Here is a 19011-nt window from a genome sequence, read left to right as displayed (position 1 = left end):
AAAACAAAATAAGATGTGTAAATACTCACCAAACCATGCTTGCTGGTCTCCTTGAACTTCAATAGCTAGTCCAAAGTCTGCAAGTTTTACTGCTGCACCTTTTGATTTGCTAGCTAAGAGCAAATTTTCAGGCTTTTATTTATAAAGAAAATAGGAGAAATTTTGTGGTTAGCGAAGACAGTCCATGCAGGTCAATAAATCTAACAATGTAAATGTTGTGTAAAGTCTGTGCTTTCAATTAGAATGTATTGCTCTTCACATTAAAATGAAACAGTGACTTCTAAGATGAATTATAATTCTCTAAAAAAAATATTTTTAAAAAAAATAACATTCTATAAAATAATCTGAGTAATCAGATTTACATGCGTAAGCCATTAGATCTCAAGGAGGCGTATTAAATAATGTCATGCAAAGAGCAGTGAATATATACAAAGTGCAGTTAGCCATTGCAACCCATCAGATTTCTGAGAGAAACTGAAATATGACCGGTTGCTTTTTGAACTGGTGTTTGGAATAAAGTTGATAGCGTTTGGAAATAAAATGAAACGTGTGCTTTATAAAGTACAGTATATCTGTGAATGACACTGCGTTCAAAACACAATTTTTTATTGATGTTTTGTGTAATAATTTATCTGTCGACTATTCCAAGTCATAAATGAATATGCAGCTACTAAATACACACAAGATGTTGGAGCCAATGTATAATTGAATTCAAGGACAATAAGCTTAGTAGAAACCATACTTCAAAATGAGAACAGAATTCGGTAATAACAATGCTATGCGATCTGTTAATTGTCATGCCTGTTTATTTATCCCTGTGGCTGGCTAAATTCGTCCTGGTCATGTTTACAATATGGAAACTTATACATTCTATTGTAAGTACAGTAATTCTTACATACCTTTAACACAACACACAAAAGAATGACAAAAGTAAGAATAATGAGGAAAAGCCTAGTTTCTTGTCATCAATAATAATGGAGCAATTAAAATGCTACTTCGAATTGTATTTATTTAGATGATGGTGACATAAGTAGGGTATACACGGCTGGAATTTCGAACAAGCATAATCAATGTTTGTTTGACTTTCTAATCATTGATGATCGATTTTGACTGCAGTGACTAAAAATTTGAAAAAAGCTTGTTGGAAAATGTATGTTGATCAAACAAAATTCTTACAATGAATGTGGTTTTCGTTCAGTAAAAACTCCTAAATTGAATGTTAAACGAAAACGAAAATCAAGCAATATTTCAAATGGCAATTGCCAAGTCTCTGATGGCATTTTTGAATGGTCCAACTTTATTTTTCGTATGTTCATTAGAAAATCTTCCCATGTATACCCTACTTAAGACCCTTTTTATGTTCAGTAATGTACCTAAGGAGCTTCATTTTGCCAGTGTGAGGTTTTCAGTAAATGTCCTTCCTTCACAGTTCACATTGTTACCTGGACAGGCACTGTTTACTTTTATATGGAGTCTAATACTGACAAGCATAGCAATGTGAGCAATGAGGGGAAGAGATCGACAGATGAACTTCACACTAATGCTGAATCACAGCAGGTATATGTAGCAGAAAACCAGCAGCATCTTTTTCAAGAAAAAGCCAAAATCCAGCCTGGAGGCCTGGGCAGAACGTAAAAGGTTTTTGACAGGTATGCTTTAAGCAGGTAAGTTACTGTGCAAAAAATATTTATGAATCTCAATTTACGTTAAGGTTCACATAAATAGTTGTAAAAGTCGTTATTTCAAATAATGCAGATAATAATATGCATTTTTTTTGCATATATTTGCCTTTAAATAGGGCTCTGAACTCACTGCAAATGTATATGATCTTGAATAAGAATTAAAGTGTATGTAATGGGGGAAAAAAGCATTGTTATTGCTGCCTGTGTCTCTGCTGTGGAGATTTGCCCTTCTATTTGTCACCACTTTAGGGAAATCATTAATTTTAGAGTTGCCATAAAGAGCAACAATCAGGGGAAAATATTCTGGTGCCAACTGTCTAAGAAGCCTCAGGTAGGGGACAATTCTCACTTCCTGTTGGACCTCCAAGACAGGAAGTGAAGGAAAATCTCCACAGACCAACACAGAGAGCAAAAAAAAAACTGATAGCAGTTGTTACCCCTTCCCTACCCTATTCAAACATGAGAAGAAAGATGTTCTAGAATATTTTAAATAACATTATGCAATGTTTTGAAGATGAACTTAGGCTGGCTACACTGTTAACACGATGTAAGTCAGTAATCAGCAGTCATAGCTTAGATGTGTTATTTAATTATGCTGAACAGTTGTCAATTATTCTATCAATTTTTCCATCTACTAAACTCAGAAAGGCTTTAACCTAGTACCATGTTTGCAGCGTTTAAACCTTTGATGGATTTTTTTGAACTGAATAGAAATGAGCCATTTACTGTCTTACTAATTGACTGAGATTCATTTACTGACTAAGATGAATGCCATTTTTAAAGAAAGATATGCAATTTTTAACAAAGAGAACAGCGAGTCAATTCAATTATGCAGTGTCTAAAAACGAGGCATAAATCCAGAGGCCATCTAGGCTCAATCAGCAGAAATGTGTGTGTCTTCTTGCTGCTATTTGAGTACAAGCTGGTATTCTATTTTTACTCTATAGAAAACTATTGGCAAATTGAGGAACATTTCTGAGAGAAGAAACACATATCCACTATCTGATGTAAAACAAAACCAAAAATGCATCTTTTAGAGGAAAGCTTAATATTTGTCTTATAAACAAAAGAATACCTAATAAAAAACCCTTTTTTCTAGCCTTTTAGCTAAATGTTCCCATTTGTACCAGTGACCCCTTTCCTTTAAGAAACGTGCATCTCTACAGAACAGTCTGTCATACATCCCCCAGTTTGCTTTCCCTATCTCAAACCTAGATGTCAGACCCTTCTTCCTTGACACAGGGTCATCTACCTACACATTGAATGTATGTATAGCCAAATGTTTATTTTTAGTTGTGGATAGAGTAGGGAAAGATTAGAACCCCTGTGAGCTTTTTTATTTTTGTCTCTGTTCCTGCCAGGTAGATTTACCCTCTCTAATCGTCCTTACGTGTTACTGTCATTGAGACAATGGGAATACTTGTTCTGCTGACAACTGTCTAAGAGGGTAGTGACAACTGTATAAGAGGGTAATCACCCCCACCTCTGCAGAAAATGTTTTGGTCATACATACACATTAAAGTAGAACTCCGGGAAAAGTGTTCTAAACCCTTGCAGTGTTGGGGGGAAAAAATGTATACTCACGCGAACCATGGGACTGGCTGCCTGCTACTCTGGTCCCTGAAGCCTGTCTCCTCCTCCACTGCAGTGATGGTATATCCCTCGGTGTCCACATGTCCTACACACTGTGTACAGAAAGTGATGACACAATGATCCTTAGACTGCTGCAGTGGAGGGGGAGAGAGGCTCCAGGGACCAGTCTAAGAGCAAGTCGGCTCCCAGGATCAGGTGAGTGTAACTTTTTTTAGCACCTAGACAAACACAAGCACAGTGGTAACCCCACTGAAAGGGTTGGGAAAGCTTTTGCATGGAGTTCTTCTTTAAGGGGCATAACACCAACTACTTTAGAGAAGACACTCTAGGCAATTATAACCACTAATGTAAAACATTTTATTTATCTATAAAGGAGAGGTGTGGACTATGCTAGTTATATCAATCACTTCTAATTTGCATGCCCTGCACTTTCTGCCCTAGAAGCTCATTGTGTGTTGATGAGTAATCTCTTATTGTGTGTTTGTTTTAGCATAGGAAAAAGTAGTGGTCAACCAAAAAAAAAAGAAAGAGACATTACAATGTTAAAACGATCAGTTTCTTGTATTTTTGTAATCCAATGTGATTTTCCTTGAAATACCTGCCAGTGAGTTGTCCTTCTTGGTTAGCAGTGACAATGATCTGCAGGCTCTTCTAGGCTCTGCAGTATTCCCACCATTTTGCACATGCTCTGTGCAAAATGTGTGTGTCATTTGTCAGACAGCGGAGGAGAGCGGTGGCTGACGGGGGAGCAAGGAATAAGTTAAGTATTTGTACTTATTCCTTCCCCCTAGCCAAATGATCATTTAACCCATTCAGTGAGGGAGGAGGAACCCACTGCTTAGGTAAACTTAACAGAAGTCTAGAGTTGGTCTTTAAACCGAGGCAAATGGAGCTGAGCTGGTAGGGATTAAGAGAGAGGTGTTAGGTGCTAGGGATTTAGAGGAAGGTATGGGGTGGCAGGGATGTAAAAAGAGGTATGGGGCAGTAAGGCATTCAGAGGGAGGAATGGGGTGGTAGGGATTTAGAGATTGGTATGGGGCAGTAAGGAATTTAGAGAGAGGTATGAGATGTAGGGATTTAGATGAAGGAATGTGGCTGCAGGTTTAACAAGGAAATCACTAAGCCTTCCTCTACAGTACATCTGCATGTTTCAGAATTTAGCTGTTCCAACTCTGAATATGCTTTGAACAATATACATGACCCAGACCATATGCATTGTAAATCTGAGCTGAACCTACCTATGTATGCAACCGTATCTTTTCAAAATCGCCACATGGGTGGGATACAGGGGTACAAGTTAAGCTATTCTGGAGTATGTTCGTACCCAGTGGAGTCAGAATTCCTTCCTTCAAGCTTGTTGCAGGTCAGTGACTCAGTAGGTACTGAGGCTAGGATCTGGTTGATAATGCATTACAAAGGAAGCCTAACACTACCTGATACCGAGATAAACCTTTGAATGAGAACCAGCATAATAGATTTATAATGCAGATATACTGTAGCTCTAACGGTTAATAAAAAAGTGTATAAACCCTAACAATGAACTTCTCTTATCTGGTCCCCTTTGATCTGTTTTATATACCATTGAAAGCATTTTGTTAAATCTGTTTCAAAAGTTAAAAAATACTTGTAGATTCTGAAAAAAATCTTGTGACCTAATAACCACTTATGTCCCCTGCCTGTGCTGATATCAATTACATTGTTCTTTGAGGAGGACAGGACCACACCCCTCTATGTTATGGGGAACAAAATGGTTTACCATGGTCCTATCTTGCTTTTTATTGATAGAGAAGGGCAAATGTGTTCCTAGAGTCAGTCATACTGGTAATGGAAGTGTGTTGCTGCCAAAATCACCCGGTTGTAAGAGGGAAAAAAAATCAAATGTAGCTACCACAGCTAAGGTCCTAAAACACATTATATAGTATAAATTAACATTTAACTAATTTCAGGGGTAGTTCTATTTGAAACTTGTTCAGTAATTTAGTCCCCATGACCCTCCTTTCTGACTGCAGCTGTTTTTTATATTTATATCTGGGAATACAAATTTCTTTTAACTTTGTTACAAATGGAAGCAAAATGGTTATCAATACATCCCTCATTTTATTCTGCTGCGCTCATGAAATGTGAAAGACCTACAAGAACAGGTAATGTTGCATATCTGACAGGACATTCTAGAGATGGGTACCCCGTGTAATGACATACTACATTACCTATATTTCAGTAACTATAATAACAGAGCTTAATACAAGGAGTGCATTATGTACGATTATGCATAGAAAACCTTAAAGCTGAAATCTGGGCTGGAAACAAAAATACTCTTGCAGTGTGCCCTTTGGGCACTGCAAGGTTAAAGGATTGTTAATATTAGGGAGTAGGGCAAGAGGCTGTATTATCCATCTTAACCCCTACTTCAGCAGGCTCTTGCGCTCTTCTCTTTTTGTCGACTCTTCGAGCTGTGGGCAGTCCCTCTGCGTCATCACATACAATGCAGGAGGCATGGGGGACTGGTTGCACAAAAGGAGGGAGCCCACAGGAGCAAGGAATAAGGTATTACTAATTGCAAAGAACTTGCGCTAATGGAATTAATAAAAAATGTATAAAAGTTAAAATAGATAAAATGGATAAAAATAAATTGTTCTAGAAGGGTAAGGGAAGCTGCTGAACAAAAGGCACTCAGCCCCCTATTAATGTCTGAGTTCTTATATTCACCTCTGAAGGACGGTTAGCGCTGTACGTTTTGAAATAACACACAATAAAAAGGTATTACTCCTTATTCCTAAACCCCAAGACTAACAAGTATTTAATCCTTGACACGTGTGTGTGTATGTGGGGGGTTGGGGGAAGCATTGAATGGGTATTTTTTCCAGCCCCAAGTTCATCTTTAAAGCTTTCAGAACTCTTTTAGACTCCTTTATTATACTAGTGTTCCAGTTTTAAATTGTACTATTAAAGAAACCACTCACTAGAACCATTAACAGAATCATACATCCTAAATATACCTGGGGATTAGCTGTACAGCACTAGACTGGGCATCATTTTATTTGCATTCTAAAATTAAGGATTCTTAATTTTGTATAAACTGTTGAACTGTGCATTTGGCAATTATTTTTTGGTAATTAATTTACATCGTATAGTGTCTTGAAAGCACATAGGATTAACCGGATATTTTGCAGCTTTTCACATGTGGATACTTTAATTAAAAACAACAAGTCACAATAAAGTCAATGCTTCCTTAAATTTAGCAGAGATGAAAAGCCAGCATAATGATACATAATGCAGCAGTTACACATGCTGAACAGTAGCCAAACATTGCCATTCCATCAAAGGTAACTTTTCACGAAGCAGTCACTTACCTTTAAATCTCGATGGACTACGCCCATCTGATGACAGTGCAGCACAGCCTCCAGGATCTGCTGAATGCAATGACTGCATGCAAACACCAGGGGGTGTGTGTTAGTTCCAAGCTTACACCCACTGTCTGTACACCGTCAGAAGATTGGGTTTAAATGTACAACACGCAAACAACTGGCATTCTTAAAATAACTTTCTATTTAACTGTGCTACATAAAAATCATAAGATTAAGATCATAAGATGTGCACAGTACTAAACCTTAGCAAGTTGTGAACTCAAATAGCTTGGTATTTAATAATGATGTTGTTTTAGTGCAATGCCATATAGCCAGTTGTTTTACAAGTGTAACCCAAGGTCTGAGGACAGAAGTGGGGTGAAGTCTGCAGACTGCATAAAACGTCATGTCAAACCTAAACCCTTATAAAACATCATGCACAATATGTATACACGTCACCCATTTAGAATAAGTACCGGCTAATAATACTGCAAGCCATGATAAATATGAAGCCTGCAGACATCATGCACATACCTTGATGTAACATTTTAAGAGAGGAAAGGTAAGAACGGGCAGAAAAAGATACACTTCAGCCATTTTCACCCTAAGCACATCATTAAGCAACTTGTTAGCACTAGATACTGACCTTTAGGTCTCTGTGAACTATGCCATTAAGATGACAATGATTTACACTTTCTAGAATCTGCTGTATACAATGACTGTGAAGATACAAGGGCAGAACGGAAGGGGAAACATTTTAAAGGCAAATTATTAACAATGCACAATAAACAGAAAACGTACACAAAGACATTTGCATGTATCAACCAGTATTGAACAACACTGTATTAAGACATAACATGCACACATCAGACATATAACAGTGCTGTCATTTGCCATTTAAACAGGAAGCACATGAAAATGTACTCATTATCTATACATGGAATTACATACAGGAAATAAAACAAAACATGCACATTCCATGCTTACTAAGAGGGAGCTGGAGAATAATAAGTACATTTTCAACACTGTAGTGTTGTCCATTTTAAATAACTATTTTCATAGTTAACCAAGGGTTGGTCACAACAGGGTTATGGAAATGTGATATAAGTGTGAAACATCAGAAAATATTTAGCTAATAAACAGATAAAAAAATCAAAGAAACTTTGCAGAATGACAACCCTAAATCTGCTGGCTTTAATTAATGTATGCTTTGTTTGATGTAATTATATGCATAACCAATACATAAAACCTGTTTGAATGGTTTGTGAGGATGGTATAGCTCAGCATTATACAACACCAAATGATTATAGTGACTATAGGACAGGGGTGGGCATCTCCCGCCCTCCAGCTGTGCTTTAATTACATATGCCATAATCACTTTGCCTTTGGTAGTCATGCCCATGGCTGCGCAATTCCTCATGGGACTTGTAGTTCCTCAACAGCTGGAGGGCCAGAGTTGCCCACCCTGGCTATAGAGGAATGTTGGTTCACCATGGCTGCTTTGTGATTCTAAGCAGACAGTGATGGGGTCTGAATACATACAGCGATCCCTGATGAATAATGAATGTGTAAAATGTCAAGTAGAATATATATTGAATTTATGCATCTTCCATAGAAATCAAAATGTATGCTTTAGCTCGTACAACGACATTTGTTATAGCAGTCAGGACATTTGTTATAATGCTTTAAAAGGACGTAGCTTAGTTGACAGCATACTGTGGGTAAGTGGGTGCTGTTGCAGGCCTTAGAAGCTTTTGATACATCTTTTTTAAGCTGGAGAACCCATTTAACCAACCCTCTATTATAGTAGAAGGCTATAACCGTTCATGGTAGTGTGGCAGCAGAATGGCACTTTTAATGGAGTGTGGTTTTCTACCATTAGTAAGGACATCTCATGAAGGATCCACAATCTCACTCCAACATCCATGAATTCTCTTCTCTACTATTTTTACAGCGAGAATATCTGGCACTAACATTTATTTAAAAAAATAGTATCATAAAAGTTATTGTTTGCCTAGTCTTTGCACTTTTTAAATTTTCACTGAAGCGGCTAAACTAATTTTTACAACATCACAAGATGATTCATCAGCAATTTTATACTGGCTTTAGCAAAACACAAAAGTAATCAAAGGAAAAACTACTGTGTTTACAGTAAATGAATGAACTTAGCCTAATAGATATTGTTCCCAATAAAGCAATGTGACCAATTAATTGGCATTCAAGCCTTCATCATGATGTAACATAAATCTGCCCTACATGATCCATGCTATACCAGAGAACAGTCACTATGACTGATATTCATAGATTTTGTGAATAGAATCTGGGACCAATGCTTTTTTTAACACACTTCTATGCTGAGGTTACTTGAAAATGTTGGGTTGACCCCTGGTCTTCTAGAAACATATTAGATTCTGTATTCTGAGAAAATATACCAAGTCAATAATGGTAATGAAAACCTTTTCTTTCATGACCTTCTTCTCAATGAAGTAATTAGAGGTTCCTCTTGGGCGAGTGATTCAAATGTTACAAACACTGAAGGATCTCTTGAGCAATCCAATATTTATTAAACCGAAGGTCCATCACTGAATACTGGCTCAAACAATACAAATTAAACATTTCTGAAGCTTATTAGACTGCTCTTGGAATTCAGTAACAAACGTTGATAGCCTAATTCTTGCTGCAGTTTGATAAAATTAGAAAAGGCTCACATGATCATTTTTAAACAATGTTTTCTTACATTTCGCTACAGATTATAATTACAACTTTCCCTTCACAATATTAGGAGTAATAACAACTGTTTACAAAAAATAGCATAAGTCAAACAAAAGACTGATTATGCCAACATGAATCTGATAGAATAGAGGCAATTAATTAATCACAAAGATCAGTTTAACACAAATCATCAAATTCAGCTAGACCACTTTTCTCTTTATTTAAAATATATTTTAGTATTTTTTAGCGTTGGGTAGAGTAGGAATGAGTTAAGAGCCTCTGTCAGATTTCTGCATTTGTCTTGGGCTATGTTAGGGAGCTTTTACATCACTTCCTGTCTTGGTGACAATGTAGGACAGGAAATGAGGGGCAATCTCCAACTGAAACACCAGAAGCAATTAAAAATGTTTTTTTTGTTGTGTAGGGGAGGTAGAAATTTTTTTATTGCTGTCAGTTTCCCGGGTTCATAGATTTTTCTTGCTCTCCCAGTGACAACATTGGCACCTAGACAGGACATGAGAGAAAATCTGCCAAACAAGGCTCGAGCTACACTTTAACTAGACAGTATCTCTCTTTAAACTTAAGCACAGTCTAGTCTGGGAAAGCCATGTGAGTTCCCAACTGGTAACTCTAAATAATTTTGTTATACACTCTGTAGGCTGACCACTCACAGTAAAATTTCCACTAGGGATCTATTTGTTTCAAGTACGGCTGAGCCTGATAGGTGCCCTTTCCATGAAATAGGAAGGAGTGATTCTTTTGTTGCTTGTCAACAAAACACATCCTCACATGATGGAAATTGCTATGTTTACAAAAGGTCCATAAGAGCCTTCTCAAGGATGCATCTGCGAGATCTGCCCATCCTTACCCAACCTTGCTGTCTATACATATAATGGTTCAAGACTGTTTTGAATGATATTTCATTTCAAAATAATCGAGACAACAAATCATACAAATGATACAGTTGAAATTGATTAGGTTTTTATTATCAGGGCCACTTATACTGCTCTAACTAAATGACTGTTTATTGCTTAATTTAAAAAAAATCTGCAAGAACAGCATTTTGTCTGCTTTCATTGTAAAGGTCAAACCCCATTCATTTGCTACAGGTCCTTTTTAAAAACATTAAGGGCTCAGTCACACTAGATGCAGTGCGTTACGGACAGATTTTGGCCGGAACGCACTGCCTCGCATTGCGGCCGGCTCACTTTTTAGTGGGGCAGGAGGGGGGCAGTCCGCCGCACGCGATCATAAGGTACATTGTCCCTGCGGTCTGGTCCTGTGCGATCAAAATAGTGCTTGTAGCATTTTGATCGCGCCGCACAGTAGAATAATAACCTCACATATAATAATAATAAAAAAAAACTGCTGTACTTAATGGAGTTTGTAACATAAAACACACATTGGTAATGGGATTACAATGTTAATGTACACAATAGAGATATATATGCATACAATATATTTTCATATATATTACCCAAGTTTATTGAATATAAGTGAAATATTTTAAAAGTATGCTAATACATTTTGACAATAGCAAAACAGGTGCATTTAATAGAAAATGTAAGTTTGTAATTCCCATAAAATAAAAAATTTTAAGAAAAAGAAGAAAGGTATGACATTCCTGTAACAGATATTTAAAAACAACAGGATGCTTTCAGGTTTTTTTTTTATGGAATAGGGGTAAAAATTGTGTCACATAAATGAGAATGTCTGTAAAAAATAATTGATACAACTGCAAGTAAAGATTAAATAACCTGAGGTTACAGAATATTATAATTGTTCTCTCTTCTTTAAAGGGAAACTTGTGTAATATATGGGATAATGTACTTCCTATTACTGCAAAATATAAAGATTTTAGAGCCTTTGTGTCCCAAGGCCTAGGTAAATATATCCAAAAAAAGCATTATTATGCATTATTTTGACATGATATATTGATATTGATATGCTAGCCTTGTATTTTAATGAGGCAGGTACATTATCACCATTACATATACATATATGTGCATGACAAACACACATTCTTGTAAATATGGGGTACCATAGAGGCACATGGATTGAAGAATCATTGTCACATCAATGACTATTGCATTCTAATGCACTTAGCAGATAACTGAAGTCACATGTAGGGAACACAATGGCTGAGAGAAGAAATGGGAAATGTAAAAAAAAAATTGTAAAAAAGGGTTTGGAGCTTTGCAGTGTTATTGGCACAGCTAAGTAAGGCTGTGTGACATTTCAGATGTGATGGCTAATGCAGGTCCACTATGGCAATTTAGTCAAACATGTATGGATGTCTGCAGCATCAGAGTATACATGTTTGCAGCATCAGAGCTGCCCTGAATTAAGAAAATACCAATTTGCAAGAAGCACCATTTTTTTCTAGGACCATTTGTGTATATGTGGTATGCAAGCCTTGTTAAAAAGACACACATGCAGAGGATTAGACAACCACCTTTGAACCACCTTTAAAACAGTTTTTCTTTATTACCTACATACAGGTGAAACTCGAATCATTAGAATACTGGCAAAAGTAATTGCAGTAAGTCCTGCAAAAGGGGCCCAAACCAAGTACTTGGTACATGCTTGTACTTTTCAGAGGTCCGATATTGTTCTATGTACAATCCTTGTTTTATTGTTAGCATGTAATAATCTACTTTTTTGAGGTTGTGGATTTGGGGTTCTTGGGGTTTTCATGAGCTGTAAGCCATAATCATCACAATTATGACAAATCACGGCTTGAATTATCTTGCTTTGCATGTAATGAGTCTATCTCATATATTAGTTTCACCTTTTAAGTTGCATTAGTGAAATAAATGAACTTTGCACGATATTCTAATTATTCGAGTTTCACCTGTATGAATGGGCCATAACAGTAACTGACAAAATGTGTGGGCAGTTCATAACGAGGGCCACACATAAAACGAGTAAGGCCCCTTTTAAACGGGCATTCCAATCAGGTCCGTCTGTCAGTTTTTCAAGCAGACCTGATGGGAACTGAAGGCTGAAAGGGGCCCTAGTGGAAGTAATTCCTCAATAGTAACATGGGAAAGGACAGCTCTTTTTAACAAGTTTGTTTTTGATATTTTTCTTTAATCCCTTGCCGCCAGCTCCTGCTGTCCATTTCCAGGTTTCTGACCATGGGAGCCACGGGCGGGCTTCCTAACCGTGTTATTACTGTGATTGGCTGTGACATGATTGGGAACCCATCCCACCAGTCACTGTGCTGGGAACAAGTTAGTGAACAAGTTAGTGTGCTCTCAGAACAGAACAATGGAGCTGCATATATGTGTAAGTCTTGTGGGAAGGTGTTAAAGGCTTGTTCACACCATAGAGTGGCAATGCATTTTTAGCTTGTGCTGCAATGTGTTTGTACATTTTTAAAACCCATTTACTAATTTTTATTAATGTCATTACTATACATTGCAGTGTGTTGCAATGTGTTACAGCTATTCGGAATGCACTGTGCAAAAATGAAACATGTCCTATTTTTTCCAGTGCACACCAACATGACATGTTGGTGTGAACTGACACCATAGGACATAAGGCAAATTGCTTGCTTGGGACTGCACTGGGCAACACTACTGGTGTGTGTGAACAAGCCCTAAGTGATTAAGGTTCTTTGTTGTATACACTTAAATCTATCCACAAAGCTTCATATGGAAGGTCTTCAAAATGAGAGGTCAAAGGGCTGTTTGTAACAGTAAATACAATGTAAGCTTTGTAATTTTGTTTCTGCCTTCCATATCACCTAACAAGCCTATAATGAGTAAACCAGTTCCTTCTGATAAAGTTACTACAACAATTGTAGTCTCCCTACTCTTCAGTATAATATCTTTCAAAACATGCACAGAGTAGGGAAGACTAAAATACCTGTAAACTTACCTGGCATCTGCTTCACTATAGTATTCTCTTGCTACTATATCTTCAAATAATTCTCCACCAGTAACTCTGTTAAGAAACAGAAACATAAATATCTATAAAAAAGTGTTTAATCATGTTATCATTAAAGGAAAAACTCTAGATATGATTAGGGTGGGAATGGTTGGAAACTCTATCAGACTTTATTACTGTCTATATCCTTGTTAGACAGATATCCCCTCACTTCCTGTCCTAGGAAGTCTAATAGTGTTCAATAGTGGCAATATTGTAAGTCAGGGCAAATCTCTCAGACAACAGCAATAAAAACATACATTTTACACAGCTGGGAAAGGCTAGAATCCCATTCAGCTATTCAATACTGTATTGTTTTAGGGGCAATGTTGACACAAAAGATTGGCACACACAATCTAAATTTTGGGCGATTCAGCAGAAATCAGCCCTAATTTGATTAGTGGGCGGTCCTATCTCCTTAAAAAAAAAACTTGATCATTAATTTGACTTTTGTCAATGAGACATGTTGGAAAATTGTCTTTTTTACCTACATCCTTACAGGCTGTTCCAAGCTTAAGCCAGAAAGTGAGAGAAAATCTCCCCAATGGGTTAATGAGTAGCAATAAAAACCAGACAGGGGATCCAACTCTTTCTCTACTGTATCCTAAACCAAATTATATTTTAATGAAAACAGTAAATTGCTGTAGTACAACTGAACAAAAAGTGCAAAATAGTAAACAGAATCTGTGTTCATATGCTAACGTATATTATAAAAATAAATCTGGTTACAATTAAATCAGTAGAAATGTCTTTAAAATGTATGTTTTTCATATATTCACAAGTACCAATATCAAACACAAAAATGTATTTATAGGCAGCCTTATAAAAAGTCTTCATATCTTCTATCATCACATGCACTGTTATATTACTATTATAACAAGTATTATAATGCAGTGTTAAATTACTACAATATGCCATACAAATAATTAGATCCCGTGCTGGAACATATCATGATCCACCCTGCACATAGTTACATAGTATTTGACACAGGTCCATCAAGTTCAACCTTTGTGTGTGTGCGTGTCTCCTGTGCGTGTGTGTGTATAAGAGTCCCTGTGTGGTCTAGTATTTGAGTGTACCTGTACCCCTGTATGGATATGTATGCATGGATCCTGTAAGCTACCTAATCACCACCCTTGCAGCTCTCAGTGCCTAAAAACATGCAGGGAACAGTTCTGAGCAACAAATTCCAATAAAAGAGTCCAATTGGCTCACACAACCTCCCACTGATTTTTGTGGTCCAGACATTTTAGGTAATTCTACTAAAACTGGTTTTAATGAAAATATAATTAGGCTAATGGTGGTGAAATTGTCTTTACTCCTACATCATTCTTTTAACCGTTTCGCTGCCACCGACGTAAGGCATACTGCGGAACAAAAGTGTTCCAGGCTGGCCAGCACAGTATGCCTTACTTCGGTGGCATTTACAGTTCTGCTATAAGCTCATGGCCGCTTTAGCGACCATAAGCTTATAGCAGAACTGTTCAGCAGACTGTCCCCTTCAAAATAATAGCTGTCATCAGCGGCTCACAAGCCGCTCATGACCGCTATTAACGAAAATACGCAACCCCCCCTCACCGCCGGCATCTGGAGTCGCTCGTCCCTGCCTGAAGCTGCTCCATGAAGGGATGAGACACTCCATGGATCCCCACTGCTGTCCCCCACTTGTAGGGTCTGTGGCGGCGGGGATCCAATGAAAATTGGCCGGCGGGGGAGCGAACGGCGGCTGGCCGCAATCCAGGATGGCCGAGCTGTGTTGTGATCGGAGCCGCTGTCATCCTGTCAGTTTTTGGATGACACCGGCTCTGTAGTGTGGCCGAGCGGGGGATCGATAAATATCATTGATATCTATCGATCTTCCTGTGCAGAGCAAACACAATCACTCCGGTGTTTACAATAACTGGGGACATATAGTACTATGTGTCCCCAGTTATGAATGAGCAGGCTGTGATTTACATCACTTACTGTTCATTTAAGAATTTATGAATGGGGAGTAGCACTCACTATAGAGGCCCCTCCCCATTTATAAACTGGTGATAGTAAAAATATTTTGCTATCATCAGTTTCTGATTGAATGAGAAGCCTCTGTACTGAGTGCTTCCCATTCATTGAGTGCTGGGGCTGCAGAAAAAGAAACTGAGGACTCTATGTCCTCAATTTATTTTTCTATTTCAAAAGGGAAATGCCAGTGGTCTGTTTAGACCCAAGATATTTCACCGCAGCACCCCCAACAGTAAAAAATAAATAATAATTATTACAAAAATAAATAGAAAATGTAAAAAAATGAAATTTAAAAAAAATGTGTACACATGCGCTGCAGTGCGTTGTTAGAATGCATCGCAGTGCATGATTTTTTTTTCTCTTAAAAAAACATTAAACTGTGGCAGCGCATGGCAAAGCTTTGTGACGCATTGCTGTGCGTTGTGATACCTTGTGTTGCAATTAAATATATGCCTGTATCATTTTATCACAACACAAACACCAACACAACAGCGTAAAAACTATTTTTAACATAAGTCACTTATTTACAGTTTTGCATACCGTCATTTTTTAACCTTTTTGCAAAAAGGCGCAATTTAAAATGTGCAAATATTTGTTATTTATTACAGTTTTATCTTTTAGATTTAGTCAGAAAATATTTTTTTTTGTGCACGGATACTGATTTTGGTGTGTTTTATCAATTGAATTGTGTATTTTTATCGGTTTAATACTAATTTGAGAAACATTTGCGCAATTATCGCACGGCCTACAAATTTAGTATCACCATCTTTTTATTCTACCGGGCCTGCGCTTTCAGAAAATATATGGTTTGGGGGGTCTTTTACAAACACTAGCAACACAGCAACACAGTTGAAAATCAAATCAATGGGAAAAATTGCAAAAAATGGCGTTGCCAGCTGAAATGAAAAATGTTTCGGAGGGCTTGGCAGCGATGAGCAAATCTTTACAGAAAGCACAGAGTAATATCTATGACCAATCTTATTTCCACTATACCCATCCATTAACAAGCATGACATTTTGTGATTACGGCTAACTCTGGAACAAGCTGCGAATAACATTACATTTTAGGTTCTATTAGTTCATTATCCACTTTGAAAAGACACATATGTCACTTTCCTTGGTCTGCTGATCCTATGAAAGCATCTCAAAGAGACAACATTGCTCATTTAATTTAAGATAGTGTTACCTCTGCACATCACAATTCTTGCAATATTTATCTGATAACAGGAGTCTTTTGTAGCTTAAGCTGGCCATACACTGTTCCTGCGAGCAGATTCCTCCATTAATGCGTGCAAGCGTTGATGGATGAATCCCCCGCATTTTCTTTCGTATTCTGACAGCAGCAGCTTTCAGAATACATGAACAATGCTTGAAGCTGGTTGGCTGCAAGTACCATTCGTTCGAAGATTTTGCAACCAACTCTTTCAATCTTCTGATCTAGGGATGCTGGCCAGAAGGGTGCTGACAGTGGCACCCACTGTGCAAATTTTGGCCGGTTCTTGAAGAATTAGCTGAAATACACATAGTGTATGGCCAGCTTTAAGGTGGCCATACACTGATTTTTGTAAGAGATGTGTCCAATCTGGGCATAGCCTAAAATGATCAGGTGAGCATCAAGCCATGCAGAACTGCTACAGAGGACAATATTGTGTGCACACAGACTAAAACTGAGGTCTAGAAATAAATGTCACACATATTATGGTTTTAAAGCACATGATTACGGCCCCATTCGCATCAGAAACTGCACTACTCGCACGGTGTGTGGTGTGCATTGCCCCGGCACATCGCACTGTTTTGCTTTTTTTTGGTAGAACTTTATTGAAATGTCACAAGTAACATTTTATCCAGTGCTATGGGCAAGCGTGGGGTGAGGCAGTTGTATTGCGTCGCATCCCGCTGTAGTGAGAAAAAGTACAGCAAGTCCTACTTTTTCTCAGCGCACCGAACCGATTTTGTCAGTGACAGAGGCAAATTGCGATTGGCCGTTGCTTCGAGCGCAGCCCCAATGCATCTGGTGTGAATCGGTCCTACTTCTAAAAAAACTTTTCTAGTTCTTGATGGTGTGGGGAAGGATTAGAACTCCTGGGTTTGCACTGCTGTCTGGGGTTTCTCTAGAGAGATTTACCTTCACTTCCTGTTTTGCTTACAATAGTTTCACCACATCGGAAGTGGGGGAAAATCTGTAACATGGACACATACAGCAATACAAATCTGACAGGGCTGCTACCCTTTCCCTACTACTGAAGAAAAAAAAATGATTTCTGTGTTGCTGTTCCCCTCACTTCCTGTCTTGAGAAACTTTGTCCGGACCGAAATTAGGTGTAAGTCTCTCTAACGGAGCCATGGATAGAAGCAAACACCTGACAAGCAGTTCTAACCTTTATCCATTCTATTATATTCTATGCGATAGCAAATAAGTTAAGTGTAAAAAAAAAGGTTAAAAAAAATAAAAGTTAATTTTTTTTTAAAGTCACATATAAAAACAATAACAGAAAAAAATGTTTTAAAGTCTCCCGCTTGCCACATACACATGCAAACATACGTCAACACTGTTAACACTGAACTGATGAGCGGCAAAAGCTTTTAAAAATGTCACCTATGGCCAATTTTGGGTATGGTAGTTTTTTTCGATTTCGCCGGCACGTGCACTTTTAAAGCTTGACATGTTTGGCGTCTATTTACCCGATGTGACCCCATCTTTTATATTTTACCAAAACATTGGGTACTGATAAATGTTTCATAACATAACGTAGGGAAAAAAAGGTTTTTTTCCCCCAACATTTTCGGTACTTTTCTTGCTATATAGTAAAAAATTAAAAACCCCAGTGGTGATTAAATACCACCAAAAGAAAAGCCCAATGTGTCCCCAAAAAAATTATATAAAATTTATTTCAGTACAGCGTTGCATGACAGAATAATGGAAAAAGTCAGGTGGATCCATGGAGCCGACACATCACAACAATAACACCCACAGCAACAGTGATTAATATTTTGCAGACATCATGCCCAATACACACAGCTTTGCCTAAATGAGAACAGTACAAGGCTGTAAACCAAAAGCTGTATGTTATGTGTGTTTGTAGTTCATATTACTATGCACAACATAAGTCACTTGTCTAAGCTATACTCCCACACTCCTTAATGCTCCTGTACAAGTTGATAATACTGTATTGCACACATTGAGGGCAATTTACCAAAACCGGCGCAGACAGAATTTGGAGCAGCTTTGCCTGGCCACCAATCAGCTCCTCTATTATATTTTCAAATCTTAATTGAACAAACAGAAGCAAGAATTGGTTACAATGGGCAACTGCACCAGATTTTGTCTGATCCAGTTTTAATAAATCCCTCCCCCCTTTATTACTTAATACAACAAGGAACACAGTAAGTCAGTTGAACTCACTGAGAGACAGCATTGCATTGACAAATACAGAACACAAACAGAACAACACAATAACACACACTGTAAGCTGCAGAGGAATTTCTGAGTCCAGCACCCTCCTGACCCTCCTTCTAAAGGCCAGCACAGGAAGGAGGATCTCTGCAGCTAGCCCTTTCTCATCCAGCTGAAACAAGATGGTTTTACATGTGTTTGCAGTCTGGATCATACAGCAAAGCCACTACAATATACCATCTACTGTGAAGAAATTTCAGAGTCCCGGCACTCAGTATGCACAGGGAAGGGGAGGGATCTGCAGGTAACCATTTCTCATTTATTTTATATATATATATCTATATATATATAT

General features: G+C 37.8%; 1 protein-coding gene across 1 annotated transcript in view; it reads right to left on the bottom strand.

Annotated features, from left to right (window-relative positions):
• The window catches only part of LOC108798063 (calcium/calmodulin-dependent protein kinase type II subunit delta-like), a gene marked incomplete at its 5' end in the record, with an annotated part of 74718 nt that extends 56186 nt beyond the window's left edge, over positions 1-18532 (bottom strand). The window contains 4 exons of the mRNA XM_018569777.1: positions 30-132; positions 7266-7338; positions 13217-13308; positions 18460-18532. Of these exons, the coding sequence (XP_018425279.1) occupies positions 30-132; positions 7266-7338; positions 13217-13308; positions 18460-18532 (341 nt within the window). The remainder of the gene's footprint in view (positions 1-29; positions 133-7265; positions 7339-13216; positions 13309-18459) is intronic.
• Positions 18533-19011: the final 479 nt, after the last annotated feature.

Source organism: Nanorana parkeri, unplaced genomic scaffold (genome assembly GCF_000935625.1).
Source record: "Nanorana parkeri isolate BGI_ZX_2015 unplaced genomic scaffold, ASM93562v1 scaffold36, whole genome shotgun sequence".
NCBI lineage: Eukaryota > Metazoa > Chordata > Amphibia > Anura > Dicroglossidae > Nanorana > Nanorana parkeri.
This window is presented reverse-complemented; position numbering and strand designations above follow the sequence as displayed.